Consider the following 18,668-nt stretch of genomic DNA (forward strand, 5'->3'; position numbering starts at 1 on the left):
TTTTTATCACCAACGATTATTTTAACAATAATAAATGTGTATTATTTATTTTTTTCACCTTGCTTCATCTTCTTCGTCGAATCATAGCACTTGTTATTTTTTATAAAAAGATTTGATCGATTAGAAATATCACAAAAGTTGCGAATACGAGATATTCGCCTCATTTTAAAACAAACAAAAGGAGATTTTTTTTAGTTTATTCTATTTGCTGGCACGTAGTAATCCATTCCTGCAACGTTTAAAATTACACGGTTTTAACATGCACATACCATGAGGGGGGGATCCGTTAAATGATTATGATCCGAATTGCACGAAAATAAACATAACTCTAAGGAAAAGCGTCCGACTCCTGGTACTGTAGGTACCCTGTAAATATAGGATATAATATGAACAACGTAATTCAGTATCGCTGGGCTCAAGATCTTCCTGGGGTTAAAAAGTAATTTATAAAACGGTAGGTTTGGATGACACCGGTACATGTGCAGCCCTCCAAAATTAAGCTAACGTTTCTATGTGAAGTTTCTCCTTGTTATTATGGATGGCGGAGAGGAGTTATTCGTTTTGCATTTAAAGGCTGCTCTAAGACTGTGTTCCCCAACTTTTACCACACTTACTGTACATACACGCCACCGGCCCAAGCACATGAATATTACCCGCAAAACGTATCTTAATGTTTCATCAGAGTTTGCCGTGGATTTTGGAGAAAGGCCAAGTCCTGGCAGTAGTTGATAACAGCGAAACATAAAGCTCTCAGGGGTTCACGTTTTTTTTAAGTCACTCAGAGCATGGAAAATCTTGACTTGTTCCAAATAACTGCGCGTCGCCTTTTCCCAGATCCCGTGCCGCACTGGTGCGCATTTGGATTTTAAAGGGAAACATATCTGGATTTGCTCTCGTCTTCTCACCTGGGAGTGGCAGTATAAACAAGTTCACAACACAAGACGTTCACTTCATTAAAGGTACGGCTACCTATGAATCACCTTAGACCCCAGTTAAAAGCGTTGCAGTTAATGCAGCTAATGAAATAATTCGACCAAATGCAACAGAGAATGTGGGTGGAATTCCTGCAGGAATTGTGTTTGACTCCATGATTTAAAGGTATTTCAATCAGTAAGAGGGGTGACATGACAGAGCCCTGGTGCCCTGAGTTCAATTCCTGGGGTGCTATCTGTGTGGAGTTTGCATGTTCTCTCTGCATTCTCATAGGTTTTCTGTGGATGCTCAGATTTCCTCCTAATTTAAAGACAAACTGGTAGGTTAATTGCCTTCTGGAAAAATGGTGGCCAATGTCAGTGCCCTGCCGTGAACGGCCATCCCATCTAGGGTATTCTGGGTGGCCATGTTGCTTGCTGGGATAGGCTCTTGCTCACCCATGACCCTGTACTGGTGGAGGTTTTTTTTTGTTTTGTTTTTTTTTTTTGGGGGGGGGGGGTGTTGAGAATCGAGAAAACATTTAAAAGAATCTTCAAATAAGGTGTACCGTATTTCCTCACTAGTCAATGAATTCTAGTCAATTAAGTCAAGGAATTCTAGCGTTGTAATTAGGTTTGACACTACTGTCTTGCCTCTATATGCAGTACGTCTAAAGTTGTCAAAAATAGGAAATGACTTACTTCTGAAACAGCCTGCGTGCAATCGGAAGGCTGTTTTCACTGAATTTCTATTCATTCAAAAGGTCATCTGAATCACTGAATGAAGCAGTCTGTGTCCACAATAAAATTATTAAATTCCCCCCTCCTCCCCAAAACAGAAAGTCCTGTTTAGATTCCAGGTACATTAATCATTTTCACTTTTGGAATATGTTTGCAATTTGGTTTGATAATGCATGCATGTTTATTGCATGGCTTCCTGTTTCTTCAGCCATTTATTTGATTATTTGAAATGGGATTATTTGTATCTGCTTCTTGTAAAAACAAGAGAAGAGTACACTTTAATCACGGAAGTCTTTTCTCTAATCTCAGTCCAACTCAAATCTAAGATCTTTTGGGGATCTTTAAATTAATGAAATTCGGGAAAACTTGGTTGCCACTTCGAATAACTCTCTTTTGGACCGATACAAGTTGCAGTCTATCAGTTATAAGTAATGTGCAACAAGCTGAAAATTGCAATTAAGGAGCCATTTCAATCGGCTCCATCATTACTACATCAAGCCTGCCGATTATCAGAGAAATAATAAAGGTGCAGATTGTATCTAAATGTTGGAACTGAGCAGATTGGAAAAGATACAGGCAGAGTAGTCTTACTATATAAAACAGAGGTCCTCACTCCTGACCCTGGAGGGTGAGTGTGTCTATATGATTTCAATCTAATGATCTGAAACAGCATGTTATTGGATTAATTGGACTGATTCACCAGCTTCTCTCCAGGTGCTGGTGCTTTCAAGAGACCTAGTACACATGCACACACAGCAGTCCTGAGACAGTGGGTCACAATGAACCTACAAACTCCTCAAAGGAAGCACACCGGGCCAGAATCGAACCTTAGACCCAAGACCTGTAAGGCAGCAACATCACTGTGCCACTGTCAGGTGCACAGTATCTATTTAAACACATTGAAACGTTGTAAGGTACAGCAAATTATAAGGTTCTGAAATGGAATAACAAGAAGAAAGTGAATATGTTTTAGTTCTATGGATCATAAGAAATTAAACATGGGTAATTCATAAACTTGGAATATGGATATTCTGGTTCTAGAGGGCTGGTTTGTCTAAATGTTTAGTCCCTCTGGGCTCCTAATGTCCTGATTCCACTCATTATTTGCTTAATTGGAGCATTTAAACCAGCTCTTAAACCGTTTGGCGTTTGTGCTACTCCATATTTATTTTTTCTCATCGTACACCTATGTCTCCTACTTGTTAATGGCTTTACGTTGCGTTAAATGCGTTGTGTAACGTGTTATTATACCTGCCTGCAAAGGCAAATTTCCCATCTGAAACAATAAAGAACCCAGAAACCACACAGATGCATTTCCCCCGGATTTAGGGAATCCTTGTTCTATATGAATGGCGTGAAGAAGGCAAACTTTTTGCGAAGTTCTTTTTTTTTTCCTGTTCATACTAATTACTTATCCCTCTTTTTAGTCAACAAGTGCCACTATTTGCAGCGGACCATTTACAGATAAGGGGAGGGGCTTTCAATTGGTATCGCCGGGGTCGAAAGTATTTGGAGCTTCGTCTCCCAACGTCAACGCACGATACCGTCTGGATCACTCGTAATTCATTTTGTGCTTTTTAATCTCCCATTCGGTTCCGCCCCGGAAGTCACCTGAAATATAGATTGATGGTGCCTAGTTGTACCGTGTGCGCTTTTTAAAGTTTCTGCGGCAGTGGACAGCATGTCGTTTTTGATTCTCTCTAGAATGAATGGTAAGTGCCTCGGTTCTCGCTCGCTGTTCAGGTTGGCTTTTCAGTTCTGTTATTCATGTGAAACTCCAAGTCGCCAACGAAACCATAAACCTTTTTTTATTGCAGCGTCCAGCCTGCTGTCGGTATGTGTTCTAGTACTGCTGTGTGTAAGATTGTCCCTGGAAACCGAGAAGAGCACCACGAAAGCAAGTAAGTGCAACTTGTGAGATGCGTTTGTTAGTTTATTGGAGTTCATTAACGTCTGTGCGCTTGATGTTCTTCCAAGAACGGTTTCAAGAGCGGTTCTTGCATCTTTTCTAGCGCGTAATTGACGTTTCGCCCAAGTAACTGTCTTGTGTGTGGCGGACATCCGAGGAGCTTCTAATGCAGACCTCCCACAGCTCATCAGTTTATGTTAGAAATGGGGAAACAGAACCCGCAGCGATAAGAAGCGATACTTTTTTGCTTTTGGAAAGTCGAAAAGCAACTTTTCCGTAAATCGCTAGACTTCTAAATCAATAAACACAAACACTACAGGTCTTTTCATGCGCGTCAGAACTGGATTACGAGAAATGATTGGAATGCGGCAGTCTCTCCCTTAAAGCCCCTTGTTCAGTAGTCCACTTTTAGTCGGCAATCTGGGAAACTGCAGTTGCAATAACTTAGACACCATTTCGTTACAATGTGAAGTGACGCACAAACTAGCTTTTGTCCTGGGTTGTAAAATATTGCTGCACTTGAACTCTTAGTCTCGTTAGGGAGCCAGCTGGGAGAGAAAGGGGTCTCGGTCTCGTTTATCTACCGTAATAACTTTTATTTATGAAGCTCCTTTCCAAACCCAAGGACGCTGTATATGATGAAGAAAAAGAGAAACAGTAAATGCAAACTGGGGACCAGATTTCACTGTGTAATTCTCCGATTAACCATTTCCCAAGAGGTGCAAAAATGTGCATTTAAGTTCTCGACGTGTTAATGAAAATCCTCGTCTGCACCATATACCGTATCGTTTGTCGTAAAATGAGAGCTCCAGATTACCTGGTAGTAACCCATTTTCCTTCAGAACAGACTAACCTGATAGCCTGTCCAAGCCAAAGTTGGCATACAGTATATAAGCCTACCTGGGTCTCCAGTCCCTAAGGAGGCAGAAGATTTACAGAACTGGACAATTATATTAATTGTCTTCTTGGCACCTAAATTGCCACACTCCAGGTTGATTGTGAAGCTCCAGTACAAAAAGGAAAAAAATGCTATCAGTATTGACCTAGTTATAGCAATTTGTGGCTTAAAAGATTTCCAAATAATAACCATGGGATATTCAAATCAGGTCAGACTACACTACCTTCTTTGAAGATTAAGTATCAAATGTGGTAGCCTAGGGCACCACATATTGTATTATAAGGTCCTAAAGAAGGAAACAATGAACTGTCTCAGTCCCATGGGTTGTTTAAGACTGATAGTGTATAAACCACAGAATAACAAATGCTTTTACTGAGATTTTTATCACATTTTGAGGTGGGAGTTGCTGCATTTTTTTCCCAGAATCTAGAACAGATGTACAGTGTGCCTTTTCTGTTTTTTTGCATTCTGCTAAAAAGGGGAAATTGCTATGCTTACCTGGAACATGAATGTGTTAGGGGAGGTAAGATTTATGTAATATGCAATACAAAACAATACAGTTGCTTTAATCTCTTAATGGATTAAAAATGAAGGGACTTGGAAGATCAAACTGCATTATTTGAACTCTTTACAGTTAAGAGAGCAGTATGATGTTGCTGCAGTTATAAAGTCTTCACTGATTTGATGGTGTTGGGTAAGAAGTTAAAATGCCAGATTTCGTTTCTGTAAAGGGTTACAAAAGTAATGAATTTCACCGTTTTGTTCCTACAACTTCATACGTCCACCCTCAAAATGTCAGTTTTATTCTTGTAAAGTGATTTTGACTCAAGTATCCTCAAGGAACTTAACATATAAAGTACAGTGAATAAATTATGTATGAATGTGAAATTGAAATATTTATCTAGTTGGATTATGAGTTTAGAGATATTAAAATATTTGAAGGTAAGATTTTAAAATTCTCAACAAAGGCTGCATCTTTAACGTGGTCAAGAATTTATAGTCTTTGTTTGTTGGGTCATGTGATATTAAAGGTATATACGGTAAGTTTAAGAAGTAGGCTACAAAGGAACAGGTAAAAGTTTATTCCATGCTGAAAAGAGTCTCAACGTTTTAGCTATGAAGCCTTCTTCAGGTGTGTAGAAATACTTAAATTTTATTTAGGTTTTAAAAAATGAGAACTTGAATCCCCAGTCCAGAAAAGTTTGAAACTTCAGAAGTCAAGATCTCTGTGATTTTCAGGATGAAACTCAGCCTGACGACTCAAGTTTTTCCTTGGAGTTGGGCAGGTTTAGAGCTGTTGATTTTGACTGCTGAGCTGTTCACTAAAGGATAGTCGGCCTGATGGAACACTTTTCTGCCTCAATGGAAAACGTGCCTTTCATTTGATGGAAATTAACATTCTGAGAAGAACGACTGCAAAGGAATTAATTTTGCTGAACTGACACTTTCTAATTGCAAACATTAAGTAATACATCTGCTGCCATATTTATTTGTTGGCGGATGAGGAGATGCTGCCGGAAAAAGTTTGGTCCCCCTTTAGACAAAGTCCTCGGATAGCTAAGGGATGAATGTGACGCATTTCTGCTTTGAACTGCGGGGGCTCAGGGTTCAATTCCAGACCTGAGATACTGTCTGTGTGGAGTTCGTATGTTCCCATTGTGTTAATGTGGGATTCCCCCCCAACAGTCCAAAGATGTACTAGTAGGTTGAGTGGATCCTGGAAAAACTGGCCTGGGTTTGCGTGTGTACTTGTCTGTCTGCCCTGTGATGGATTGCTGTATCCTGCCTTGCACCTGTTGCTCGCTGGGATAGGCTCAGTCTCCCCTGCAACTCTAAATTGGTCAAAGTGAGTAGAAGATGGAGCTTCTGGACCCAATGAAATGAAGTGAGGCAGATGGGGTGTGTGGGCCGACCCCCGGTCACTTTTGAAGGTATTTGGGAGACTGTCCCTGCAATAGTCCAGGGACGCCATACATAGTGATAAAGTACATTAAAAAGTGGAGGGGAGGGGGGAGAAGGTTCATGCAGATAGAATGGAGATCAGTCAGACCTAGGCCCTAATAAAGAGATGAGTTTGGGTTTGACGAGTGTCATAGGAATTTGGGGAAGGGCGTGCCATAGCAAAGCAGCAGCAACAGGCAAAATGTGGTCATCAAAAGTTCAAGATTTTAGTCCTGGGTACAGTAAGCAAATGACCAGTCTCAACCGACCAGAGCCTACGAGAGAGTTCACACATGAAGGGAGATGTATGATGGAGCCAGATTAAAGCCTTAAAAGGCTTAAGAAACATCTTGTATTGATTAGGTAACTTAATAGGCGACCAATATAGTGACTTCAGTGTAGGAGTGATATGCTGCCAAGGTCTTGTGTGAGTTAGAAGCTTAGCTGTAGGGTTTTGGGCATATTGTAACTTGCAGAGGAGTTTTGGGGGAGCCCATAGAGCAGACACCCGTCAGGTTTTTGTTCCAGCCAAGTTGTCATTCAGTTACTCTGTTGAATTTGTAATTGACTTAATAACGGGCTTAATTTGAACAGCGTGACTGTTTTCAGGTTTTAAACCTACAGGAGGCAGACTCTTAACTATTGCATTCCCTCATTAAAATCCAATCCCAAGCTCTTGAGTTGGGGGGTGGGGAGGAGAAATAAAATACCTGAAAATGTCTCCATCAAGCGGCTTATTAATTCCATTAGGGTTTTAATTGGGGTAATTAAGTTCAGCTTGAGTGAAAACCAGCAGGTGCATGTGTCTCCAGGGCTGGGAGCTCCTGCCTAGTAAAGAGTTGCAAAAATCAAGTCTTGATGTTATAAATGCATTAATTCAGCACTCTGCACTGGACACTGATGGAAATTGCCTGCTTTAGGTAATTTTTAAAGTCTTACCCTGCAAGAGACTGATAGCCAGTACAGGATTTTTAGCACAGGAGAAACATGTTCAGGTTTTTTTTTTCCACAGTAGTAATGGAATATGTGTTCCTTAACGGTTTCTACAGCACCCCTGCAATATGGTTTAAAGCTCATTTCACTTAGCAGATGGTGTATTGTTCGCAAAGTCTTCCTTTGCTTCACCTGTTTGAGTTGTCCAACTGCTAAATATCAAAGAGATGCAGGGCTCTCCAAGAACTGGGTCTGCAAATCCCCAAATTCTCTTTGAAATCAATATAATGTCTTTTGGACAGAGACCCCTCTATGACTGTGCATGTACTTTAATACCTTCTTAAATACTGCACATTGTGACTTTGCATCACTGTGACCCACTTGCTGTTTTAATCTATTTTTTTTTTTACTTGGCAGTATTTTTGTGTTGCGTCAGGAAACGTATATTAGTGAGGGTGAGATAAGTATGTATAGTTGCGAAATTTTTGTTTAATTCCATGCATACGTTTGATCCTGTTTGAACCAAAAAATATATTTTGCTTTCAGCCCAATGATTAAGCAACCCTAAGTATTGCGGGGGGGAAACGCTACATTCCATAGCATAAAAAATCAGCTTGGTTGCATATCCCTTTGAGTCTGTAACTCAATGAGCTCACCTCTTTGTGTAATCATTTGGGTGGCATGGGATTATTAAGTCCAGATTTCAAACCTTATTTGTCATGGTTACACCGATAGCTGAGCTTGCACAATTTGGAACCGATAAAGGAACCAAGACTTTTCTCAGTAGGCATCACCTCGGAGAACTCTGTAGTCTCAGGTTTATCATTCCATATTGAACTTCTCTGCCTCGTGTATAGGTCAGCCTGTCAAGATACAAGCTCCATGAGGTCTGTGGCCAATATCATTTTTCCATCCCACAGCAGCTGAAGTTGCACTTGTCCAGCACCATTGGTGAATCTGCAAAAGGAACCATATTGGAATATTTCCTTTTTAGTCTTGCAATTACAAGGGCTCTTCTGCTTTCCTTTTAACCACACATGGGTCACATCCAATAATTAGGGATGTTGGTCACCAAGCAACAGTCACAGCGAGTTCACTATTGTCCCAAGTGAATAAGCCTGCATGATCTGGTATTTTAGACTTGGCACTGTTTGTTGATGGGTCTTGTGGGCCCATTTTTTTTTGAATAGTTAGAATGTGTAACCATTACATAAACTCTCTAAAGTTCATATTTTAAGTACTCTTGCTTGACATTGGTTTGCTGTATTTTTCAGTACCTCTCTTGTATAGTTTCAGAGCTCAGAGGGGCAACTGAGATATTTCAGCATTTGTTCTCTTTTCTTACAAAACGTTTTTATAGGATTTAGATCTCCATAGAATCCTTCTGGAAATTCTTTGTTCCTTTTGTAATTGAGTGTTGGAACATCTGGGTTTTAGGTTGGCGAAATAGTTAAAATAGTTTAAGTGGGCTGTGGAAGTTTTGTCAGTGTTTAACAGCTGTCTGCAAAGTCAATCAAATCTCTTAACCAAAACAAGTCAATGAAATTGGATTTACAGTATGTTCTGCTTTTTTTTAAAACTGTCAGAACTCCAAATCACTGCTAATAGATTTTTTCCTTTGCCTTACAGTATCCGCATATTCTTTGTGAAATTAATTTATTTGACATGAGGGTTAAATATCAGGAAAGCTTTTCTTCTGCATGACCGACTTGCTTTGTCTTAAAGCTGTTGCACATCGCTAACATCTAAATTAAAATTACTGGTACACTCTTCCTTAATTTTCACTTATTTTGAGAGGGAACAAGGAAGCTTAGTGCCCCCTTAAAGCAACCTCATAAAAGAAGAAAGTACACAGCATAGCGTGACTTTTTGAGTTGAAAATGGTTCCTGCAGCTTTTTTTATGAGAATATGAAACTTTTGCCAGTGTGAACTTTCTTCCAGTAGTTAGATGTTTAGGAGCTTAATCGGCAGATTGCATTAAGTAGTACTCCATGCTTGACACGAGGCTTGATCTTACAGATTCCTATTTAACATCAGCCTCCCTCCCCTCACACACCCATAAGAGCTCTCAAGTATCTTTGGGAACTTCAGTTGCAGCTTTACTACTGTACAGTATGTTTGGGTTCAGAATGTAATGTGGCTTGATATATTTTTTTTGTATGCTTTTGTCAAAGTCTGTATGGTTCTGGGGAGGAACAAAAATCTTCCTTTGGATTGTCTCTAGAGACGTTGCCAATATATAAAAAAAAAAAATTCTCCTGCAGTATTGCCATGCACCCTGTAAATTCCTCATTTTATGAACTAGATGCGTTAAAACTGGTTGTACCTTGTAAAGGAATGGTGATGTTGCCTTTGTCTTGCGTAGGTTTGTCCTTTTCCGTGCTATACTAAAAGAATGCTGCAGCTGTTGGTAATAAGCTTCGTGTGAGATGTTTTCTTCAGTATTGGAAAATAACTTGTCATCCTCTTATAAAACAAGGTGTTTTTAACCTTTTCATGTTTTGTAATCTATAGATTCATACAGGCATAGGATGTATGTTGCAGAATTTGCAATGAGACCCCAATTTATTTTCTCCTGTGAAGGACAGAGCTCAAGGACGTTCAGGGTAATAGACAATCTCTCTTCATCCACCACTGGAACGCCCTGTTGCTGCATTCTGGAGTTTTCTAAGACTGTACCAGTTGGACACAGCCATTTAACAACTGTTGTCAGAGTGGGACTTCTGTACATTATTGGCTGGAAAAGTATTCAGGCTTCACAAATATGCTTGTTATATTTAATGGGTCTCTTTCCCCCAAGACTTTAGTCTTTTTTTTATTGTATGCACATGTACCCCCCAATAACTTCACTAGAATTTCCTAGAAGCTGGTGGTAGCTAGATGAATGGGACACTGATTTCACACTGTGTGTCATCGGATTTGGGCTCCATTTGCAGCAGTAACATTTCTTAGCTGGAGTCTCCTGTTAGAGTGTGTCAGGTGTACTTATTGCGCTCATTAAAGTGATCCATTCAAAATGACTCATGGGCCTTTTTATGGCAGAATACTGTGTCATACCATGCACTCACTTATTCTTTTGTTTTGCATACATTTTTCCTGCAGTGAGCTGGAAATTCAAATGTAGGAGCACAAGACCTGAAATATCAATTCTGTCATCTTTCTTCAGAATCTGACAAGCAGTCCAGATGATTAAACCATCCGGAAGTATATAGCTAATTACAGCTTTTCTGATCTTGTTGACAAAGATAGCTGCTACTGTAGTTCAAATAAGAAAATGCTCAAGTGTTTTGAATGCCAGAGATGGTGGGTTTTGCATCCTTCTGTCTGTTAGATAAGGTAGTGTTTATGATCAATTAATATTGAAATCACAAGGAGTTGTGAAGTGATTGAACGCATGTAGTCCTTTGTTGAAGTTTTCACAAATCTTCCGTTCTTTCAAATAACTTTATCCATAGCGTGTTTAACTGTGATTCATCTGAGAAATGTTCTAGCAAGACTGCTTTCCATTGTTTATATGAGTGTGTAGTGCCAGTTTTTCCTAGCTTTCTACTAAATCGGTGATCTGAGAGAATTCAAATGAGAGCTTGGTCTGCTTCACATCAATGTGGTTCTATCTTCCCACTCTTTCTGTCCCCCTTGTAAAGAAATATTTAAAAAAGGCCTTAAAACCTTGCAGCCCTTCCAGTCCACATTGTCAAGTTCTGCTCTAACAAGCTCCTCGATCTTCCCTTTTTGATGTAGCTGGTAATATTGAAGCTTTGAAATATAGCTGTTGATTTGGAAAGGCTAGCTAGACGGGTGTCTACTCTTACAGGAAAACATGGTTTTCCTATTCATACTACTTATGACATCAATGAAGTCTGTTTTTTCTGGCCAGCTTACAGTATGTAGCAAAGAGCTACATTATCTTGAAAAGAGGGCCTGCCTTGACAACTTGCCCAGAAAAAGAATCGGTAGATCCCTTGAACTCCCTCATAGTTCCTTGAGGGAACATACTGTCTTACAAAAGACAGGTCTTCTGTTTTGTTCCACAGCTGTTTTTTTTAGGGCTCATGTTCATGGTCTGTTCAAAGACCTTTTAAAAAAAAAGTTAATGCTGGGTACAGGGAGGTCAAATGCATCCTAGAAGGGAGTTGATGTGGTCTGCTTGAAAGGTCATTCAGACATTTCCTGCTGGTTCAGTTTTGGGAGGGTTTGCACAGAAGACCTGATGCTACTATTTTCATGCTAAAACAATGTAAATGCAATTAGCAGCAGGGAATATTCTGCTTGGCAGGTAAGAACTGGACAAAACAAAGACGGGCTCTTTTGCAATATCAACAAGTATACACTTGAAGTGCTGCACGGTGTGTTCTTGTTACTTGTTCTAAAAATGTGTGCATGAGAAAACGCAGCTCATAACCTAACTCAGCGGATAGATGACCACCAGTGCTATTGGCTTGTTGGTTTTATCAGCTGAATGTAAATATTGGTTTGGCTACATTGCATCTGTTGTAAGCATATCCACCACTCAATCCAAGGTTGATATTCAGTGCATAGGTGCCCATTCCTTCTGTTGGCAGACCAGGGCTTCCAAACTCCTTTTTTTTAATGTGTGACCTAATTTATGATGGTGTTTACTCCCCCGCTCCACCAAACAGCATTGTGGAACGTGGCCAAGAAACCAAATTTTAATTGTTTGGAACTGCAGACTTTTCCTGGCCTCAATTCAGAAAAAGCATCCGAGAGCTACGCTGCTTGGAATTCGGAGCACTGCACTGGTTTGTTCTTTTAGCACTGGAGCTCCTGAGTAGCTGAGATCAATGCTCCAGAATATAGGATCAAGCGTGAATCATGCAACTGTTTCCCCAAGGGATAACTCCCAATTGGAGCATAACGGGGGTAGTTTTTGACAAGTAACTTCAATTTGCCAGGATCATGAAAACCAGTAGCAACCACTCCAGTCAGCAGTTCTTCTCTTGTAAACTGTTTGCTGAATAAATGACAGTTAGGCATATTGGAAGAGTATTTGTGCTCGGTTTTGTTTTTGTTCATCCTGTGCAGTACAGAAATTGTAGCTTTATAGCCAACTCATAAACCAGTTGTAGTTCGGACCTTTTAATCCGATGGACGGCACCTGATACAATCATTGGTGGTCACTTCTGGGGGTCGGGGGGGTTGCACATTCTGGTATAGAAGGAAGGGTGCCACCTACTGGTCCATCTTAGAGCTCTCCTGTCCTGTTATTAACTAGGCCCAGCCTTGCTTAGTTTCTGTAAGTAACACTTGTTGTTGAAATGGACTTGTTCCAGATTTAACTATGCTGTCCTTCATGACGACGTATGGAGCAGGATGGAAGTTTGACAAAGCAAAGTACTGATTTGGTGATGGGGGTTTATAGGTTTTGAACATCCACCTTGCCTTTGTTCTACTTCTTAGTTTAGTAGACCGTGTAAATCCTCAGAGAATGGAAATTGTTTATTGGGGGTACTATCTCATTCCTGAATAGGAAGATTGTGTAATTCTAAGAATCCCCTGTGAATCAAAAGGAAAGACTGTTTTACGTAGATTGTTTTTCATTTTGATGGTTTAGGAATGATGATCGGTCCTCTTGGGTTTCATTCTCTGGTTAATGAGCTGTAACTAGGTCTGAATGATTTGGAAAAACCGTGGGCTCGTCAGGACTTCAGAAGGCATTACTGTGTGGTTTCTTACTGAGGGGGTAAAGCAGTGAATTGTTGAGGGAAAGTGGAAATGCGTCATAGGTACACCAAGTCTGTGTATATACGTATACTTCTTTCCATGTAACGAGTGACTCCAGGTTTAACCTCAGCTCTTTCAAGTCTGGCATTCTGGTGATGTGGCGCATGTTGTCATGTGGACAATATGCTTACATAACAGAAGGCTGCAGCTTCTGACAGCACAACTATGGCTGACTGAAAAGTAAAGGGAATTGGACCAAATGATTCCCTTTGGTTTTCAGGTGACGATTTTCCACTTCTGGGGGAAAAATAGGCCTAGTTATTAAAAGTACTTTAGATAAGCTCAGATCATCTCGTTTTCCCTTAGAGTTGTCAGTTGTAACTTACTGAAGTTTCTCATGTACTTAACTTTTTGTTGCAGTAAATCCCTGCTGCTCCTATCCATGCCAAAACAAAGGGGTGTGCGTAAGATTCGGCTTGGACAAATATGAATGTGATTGCACTCGGACTGGCTACTACGGTGTAAACTGCACAATTCGTGAGTATTTTACTGGTTTATTCTAAAAATGGTTGCTGTTCTTACTGCATGCTTCTTTAATACACGCAGATGCCATCTTGTTGTTTTTCAATTTCCTTTCCTTCCCTCCATTCATTTCCAAGAGCTGAAAGAATCTTAACCATTTCCTTTGCACCAGTTGTGGTTTGACTACCTTCCGAGTTTGTAATATCCAAGGTTGCACCTGTTTGTGAAAGATCTCTGCTATTTACAACTAAAGATGTTCTAAAGATAAATGATCAAGGGATCATTTTGTGCCTGACATTATCGACTTAATGTTTAAATGATGCCCCACTTTGAATTGGAGTTATAAATTTGGCAAAAGTTGAGGTAAACAGTTTTAACCTTTATGTGAATGAAGAAAAAATACTACAGACTGCACCTTGGAGGTGTCCAGGATTCATTATTCGTGGCACAAAATGTGCTTCTTCCATTTCAGGAGCTGAATTTTGGCTGGTGTCCACCTCAGTTCTAGAGTCTGTTTTGGGGTTGCAGTTTCACATGAAACTGCATCACAGCAAACTCCTTCTGGGTTCTGGCACTTTCTTTCACTCTGCTTCAGTGATTAGCACGCCCTGCAGTAAGGAAAAGGGCAACAAAATGGTCAGTGAGCCTGTAAAGGCCTCTTGGCCTGTTTCTTCACACTACTCCTAGTTCCATTGGTGTTTTTTTACAATGCAAAAAAAAAGAACATCATGCTACCGCTAATTTGGTAGTTGTGGTTAACTTTTGTCTCCGTTTCACCCCACTCTGCTCTTCGTTTATATAAAACCCTGTCGGTCAGACAGTCTCGAATATTCGCAGGTGTTGACGCCCTATTGCACTTCACGGTCCCACCAGCCCCCACCAGTTTTGATTTTGTGGACTTTTTTTTTGAGGGGGAATTTTAAATTCCTCACAGGCTTTTGTGGGGGGGGGTTGTTAAATCTGAAAACCAGCATCTGGCAGTGGTATAAAAGCTGATTTGTAATGGTCTTCTATTATTGGCGCTGGGGAAAAAAAGCTTTAAAATTATTTGGAAGTATCTCAATTTAAGGTGCCAAGAAACCAAGTCTTAATTGCCAAGCTCAAGAGGTTGGAATGCAAGACCACACCTCTGGATGTGATTATAAACTGTCGGTTGCAAGAATCATTGACTACTCAGATAATCGCCCACATAGCTCTTACTCATCTGTTCACCTTTTTCTCAGTCACTTCAATTTTGTGATCTTCGAAGTTCGACACGGTCATGAACAAGTGAGTCTAAATTGAATGGATGGTAGTTGGTGGTGTTTACTGGTAGGTCTCTCCTTGGTGTAAAGTTGAATAAATCTTAAAACTATTTGAATGGGATTTACAATAGGCCGAGCACTACTGGTAATATCAGGGAAAATGCTAATGCATAGATTTATGCAGAGAGCCATCTGATAACCCCTGCCCCCAAAAAGTGTAACTGGCAGTGGGAGTTCTCCCCATAAGCCAAAGTGCCCACTTCTCTTAAGAAAAAAAAGTTTGTGAAGGCATTTGAACCCAACTCTTTTATTTAATAAGCAGCATCTCCATTATTTGCTTTGGCAGCCAAATCTCGAAACCCAACTCCACCAGTATCCAAGAACAACTTTTAATTGAGAGAGACTTCTGAATTGTTCAGGTTAATGCAGAGTTTGGTCTGGCTTGCTTTAAGCAGGAGTGGTGCTTCTGGGGTGATTCCTTGATTGAAATACCCAGTAAAGAGCTGCAAGGAAGAAATAAGCAGCTCACAAAAATAATCTCTAAAGCTACTTTTGAACAAAATCCTGAGCATTTCTTTCAAGTTGCTTTCCTACCAAGACAACTATCTTTTAAATGTGCTGAACATGTTTTCCATTCACTTCCCTGTATGACTTTCGGTGAGGTTCTTTTTATATTTTTAACTTGACTACAGGCAAACTTGCCCCCTCTTGTTCCCAGAAGTAGGGTTACGCAACTCGGTCTTAAGCAATAAGAAAAGGATATTTGACAAAAAAAACAAATCAGACCTCCGCACGATGAGGTACACTCGGTTAATGATATGATTACGGATGTCATGGGCTGTGGCTTAATAAAGACAATCAGCTTAGAAAAATAAAGCGGATTGTCTGCTTTTTTAAAATTGTAGTACTCTTCTCAAGTTACGATGTTAAAATGTAAAGCATTAAAATATTAAAATGCCAAAGCAAACTTACAAATATTGAGGTCATTAAATTTAAGTATAAATGAGGTAAACGCCGGTGGGGATACCCATTGAAGACCCCATTCGGCCTTGCCAGTTAAAAGAGCAGAGCTAAAAGAAATATATGGATGGATTATGATGCCATTAGGGTTTAAGAATGTACAGGAAAAGGAAAACCTGTTGAGTCCTGGAAGAGAGGATCCCATCATATTCAAAATCTTGAATTAATTCCAAGTCTCTTTATTACAAGTTCAAGCTGGGTTTTGTACGGTATGTTACATTTGTTTATACATGCCACACTGGAGTGGGTAATTTCAGTCCTTGAAGGCTGCAATGGTCAAAATACTCCAACCCATTTTTCACCTAATATTATACCTCCTGAAGTATTGAATATAAACTGAAAAAATTGATATTGCTTTTTTTTTTCCCCCAGTGGCACAGTGATTAACTTCTTTTATTGGGACCATAGTCTGTCTGCAAGTCAGCCACTGTTCTATAACAGTGTCACAAACATCAAGTTCATGAAGTGAAGGCATGGTGATTAAGGTTATTGCCTCACAGAGCTGGGGTGCTCAGGTGCTGTCTGTGGGTTTGTTCTCCCCATAGTCCAAAGACATGCTCGTAGATCAATTGTTTTCAGTGAAAACTGACTCTGAGTGTCTGTGTGCCCAGTGATGGACTGGCGTCCCACCCATGCTGTATCCTGCCTTGTTTGTTGCTTGCTGGGATAGCAGCAGCCATATCACCCTGCAACTCACAACTGGCAACCCACTGAAGCTCAGCAGGTGTGAGCCTGGTCAGTACCTGGATGGGAGACCTCCTGGGGAAAAACTAAGGTTGCTGCTGGAAGAGGTGTTAGTGGCGCCAGCAGGGGGCCCCTGTGGTCCATGTGGGTCCTAATGCCCCAGTATAGTGACGGGGACACTATACTGTAAACAGGCGCTGTCCTTCAGATGAGACGTAAAACCGAGGTCTCTGTGGTCATTAAAAAAATCCCAGGGCATTTATCGAAAAGAGTAGGGGTGTAACCCTGGCGTCCTGGCCAAATTTCCCATTGGCCCTTACCAATCATGGCCTCCTAATAATCCCCATCTATGAATTGGCTTCATTACTTTGCTCTCCTCCCCACTGAGAGCTGATGTGTGGTGAGCGTTCTGGCGCACTATGGCTGCCGTTGCATCATCCAGGTGGATGCTGCACATTGGTGGTGGTGGAGGGGGTCCCCATTACCTGTAAAGTGCTTTGAGTGGAGTGTCCAGAAAAGCACTATATAAGTGTAAGCAATTATTATTATAGGCTCTGGCTCCCCTGTGACCCTGTGTTGGAAGTTGTCTAGAAAATGGATGGATGGATTGCCTACTTCCTATAGGCACTCTTCACATCTCCATTGTACTGTTGTGAAGTATAAATTGCCTAACTGCACTGGACAAAACAAACTGATACTTGCCAATGGTTTTTGGTTATTAGAACAAACCAGTGCTACATGAAATGAAAGCAAAAGCCAAATTTTTGTGGGAAATTCTTTGTCGATTCAGTTTTGAGATCCATAAGGACAGCAACATGTGCTGGGTCTGCCCCACGGAATCGACAAACTGCAGAGGGTCCCAGATCTGCCCTTTTGCGCAATGAAATGTTTGTCAGGCTTTATGATCTATTTGTGAGTGGTTGTCCTGTCTTTCCTTATGTGAAAGGTGTTTAGCATCCTATTATGTGATTATTTCTGTTCTTAACGCCTTGTAGAAGGAAATCACTTGCTTTTACAGCTCCAGCATCTAACCTTTATTCTGTCTTGCTATACCTTTTGGCAAAGTAACCGATCACAGCAATTACTCGAATACCTTCCACAGTGGTTCAGTAGTAATGTACAGTATTGCTGGGGATGTGCAGTATAGATATAGGTCCTACTTCAGCAAATGTCTCTACTTTACAGAAGTCACACTGACTTCCATTTTTTCTTCCCCCCCCAGCGGAGTTTTGGACAAGAATACATGAATTCCTGCGCCCCGGCCCGGATGTGGTTCACTACATCTTGACCCATTTTAAGTGGGTCTGGAACATCATCAACAAAACCTTCATCAGGGACACACTCATGCGCAAAGTTCTCACAGGTCAGTGAAATCCGAGGCGGGCGTCTGGCTGTGGCCTGAGAATCTGTGGAAGGTTTGTTCTGTACATTCTTGTTGCCAAATTGGACTCTTTCATCTCTTGAGGTCTATAGTTGGGTATCCCAAACCTAGTCCTTAAGATCCATGGGGCGAAAGGTTATGTTGATCTCTTAAGTGCTAGCCGTTATATTGTCAACAAATAAATGACCCCTTGAAAATCTGGACACCCCCTGATTGAGGTGTAGGGTTTCTCTGAAGTGTCATGTAGACACTGTGCGCCTCCTGTTTGTGGTTTGAGAGTCTCATCCTCTTAAGCAACAAAAAGAGGGAAATGTAAAACTTACTGTGAAATGTGCTGAGAAGAAATGGTTTCTTCTTTTTAATCTCCACACAAGCACTCTGATCAGTTACAGTAAGTGTTCTCTTTTGGGGACCAAAGCAAGGGCAAATTGCAATAAGGAGCTATTTTATCCTTCTGTGCCATACAGTAATGCATTACTTAGCAATTTCAAACTTCTAAAATGGTATCTAATTGCCAAGTTTGGCAGTCTAGGACCAAACCTATAATCCTTTCATGGGAAGGTAAAACCACTAAAGCCTGCTCACAAAATATTCCAAAATGCTTTGTATGGTAATTTTGGATATCTGGATAAGCAAGACTTGTAAAATAACTAGTGAGTTCTTAAGATTTTGGTGTCCTAGCAGGGTAGTTAGAGCTTTTGTCTAATAGTCTTGGAGGGTCTTTCCCACAGGACAGACTACAAAACGTTTGGATACCCTGCTTGCAAGTCTATTGTGAGTGAGTCTGCAGGAGTAGACCAG

The 18,668-nt window shown here is 40.6% G+C and overlaps 1 protein-coding gene across 1 annotated transcript in view; it reads left to right on the forward strand.

Annotated features, from left to right (window-relative positions):
* The first annotated feature begins 3,146 nt into the window (after nucleotides 1–3,146).
* The window catches only part of ptgs1 (prostaglandin-endoperoxide synthase 1), a 29,280-nt gene continuing 13,758 nt past the window's right edge, over nucleotides 3,147–18,668 (forward strand). The window contains exons 1-4 of the mRNA XM_015366845.2: nucleotides 3,147–3,364; nucleotides 3,470–3,553; nucleotides 13,437–13,553; nucleotides 17,709–17,849. Of these exons, the coding sequence (XP_015222331.1) occupies nucleotides 3,334–3,364; nucleotides 3,470–3,553; nucleotides 13,437–13,553; nucleotides 17,709–17,849 (373 nt within the window). The 5' untranslated portion in view covers nucleotides 3,147–3,333. The remainder of the gene's footprint in view (nucleotides 3,365–3,469; nucleotides 3,554–13,436; nucleotides 13,554–17,708; nucleotides 17,850–18,668) is intronic.

Source organism: Lepisosteus oculatus, chromosome 24 (genome assembly GCF_040954835.1).
Source record: "Lepisosteus oculatus isolate fLepOcu1 chromosome 24, fLepOcu1.hap2, whole genome shotgun sequence".
NCBI classification, from domain to species: Eukaryota; Metazoa; Chordata; class Actinopteri; order Semionotiformes; family Lepisosteidae; genus Lepisosteus; species Lepisosteus oculatus.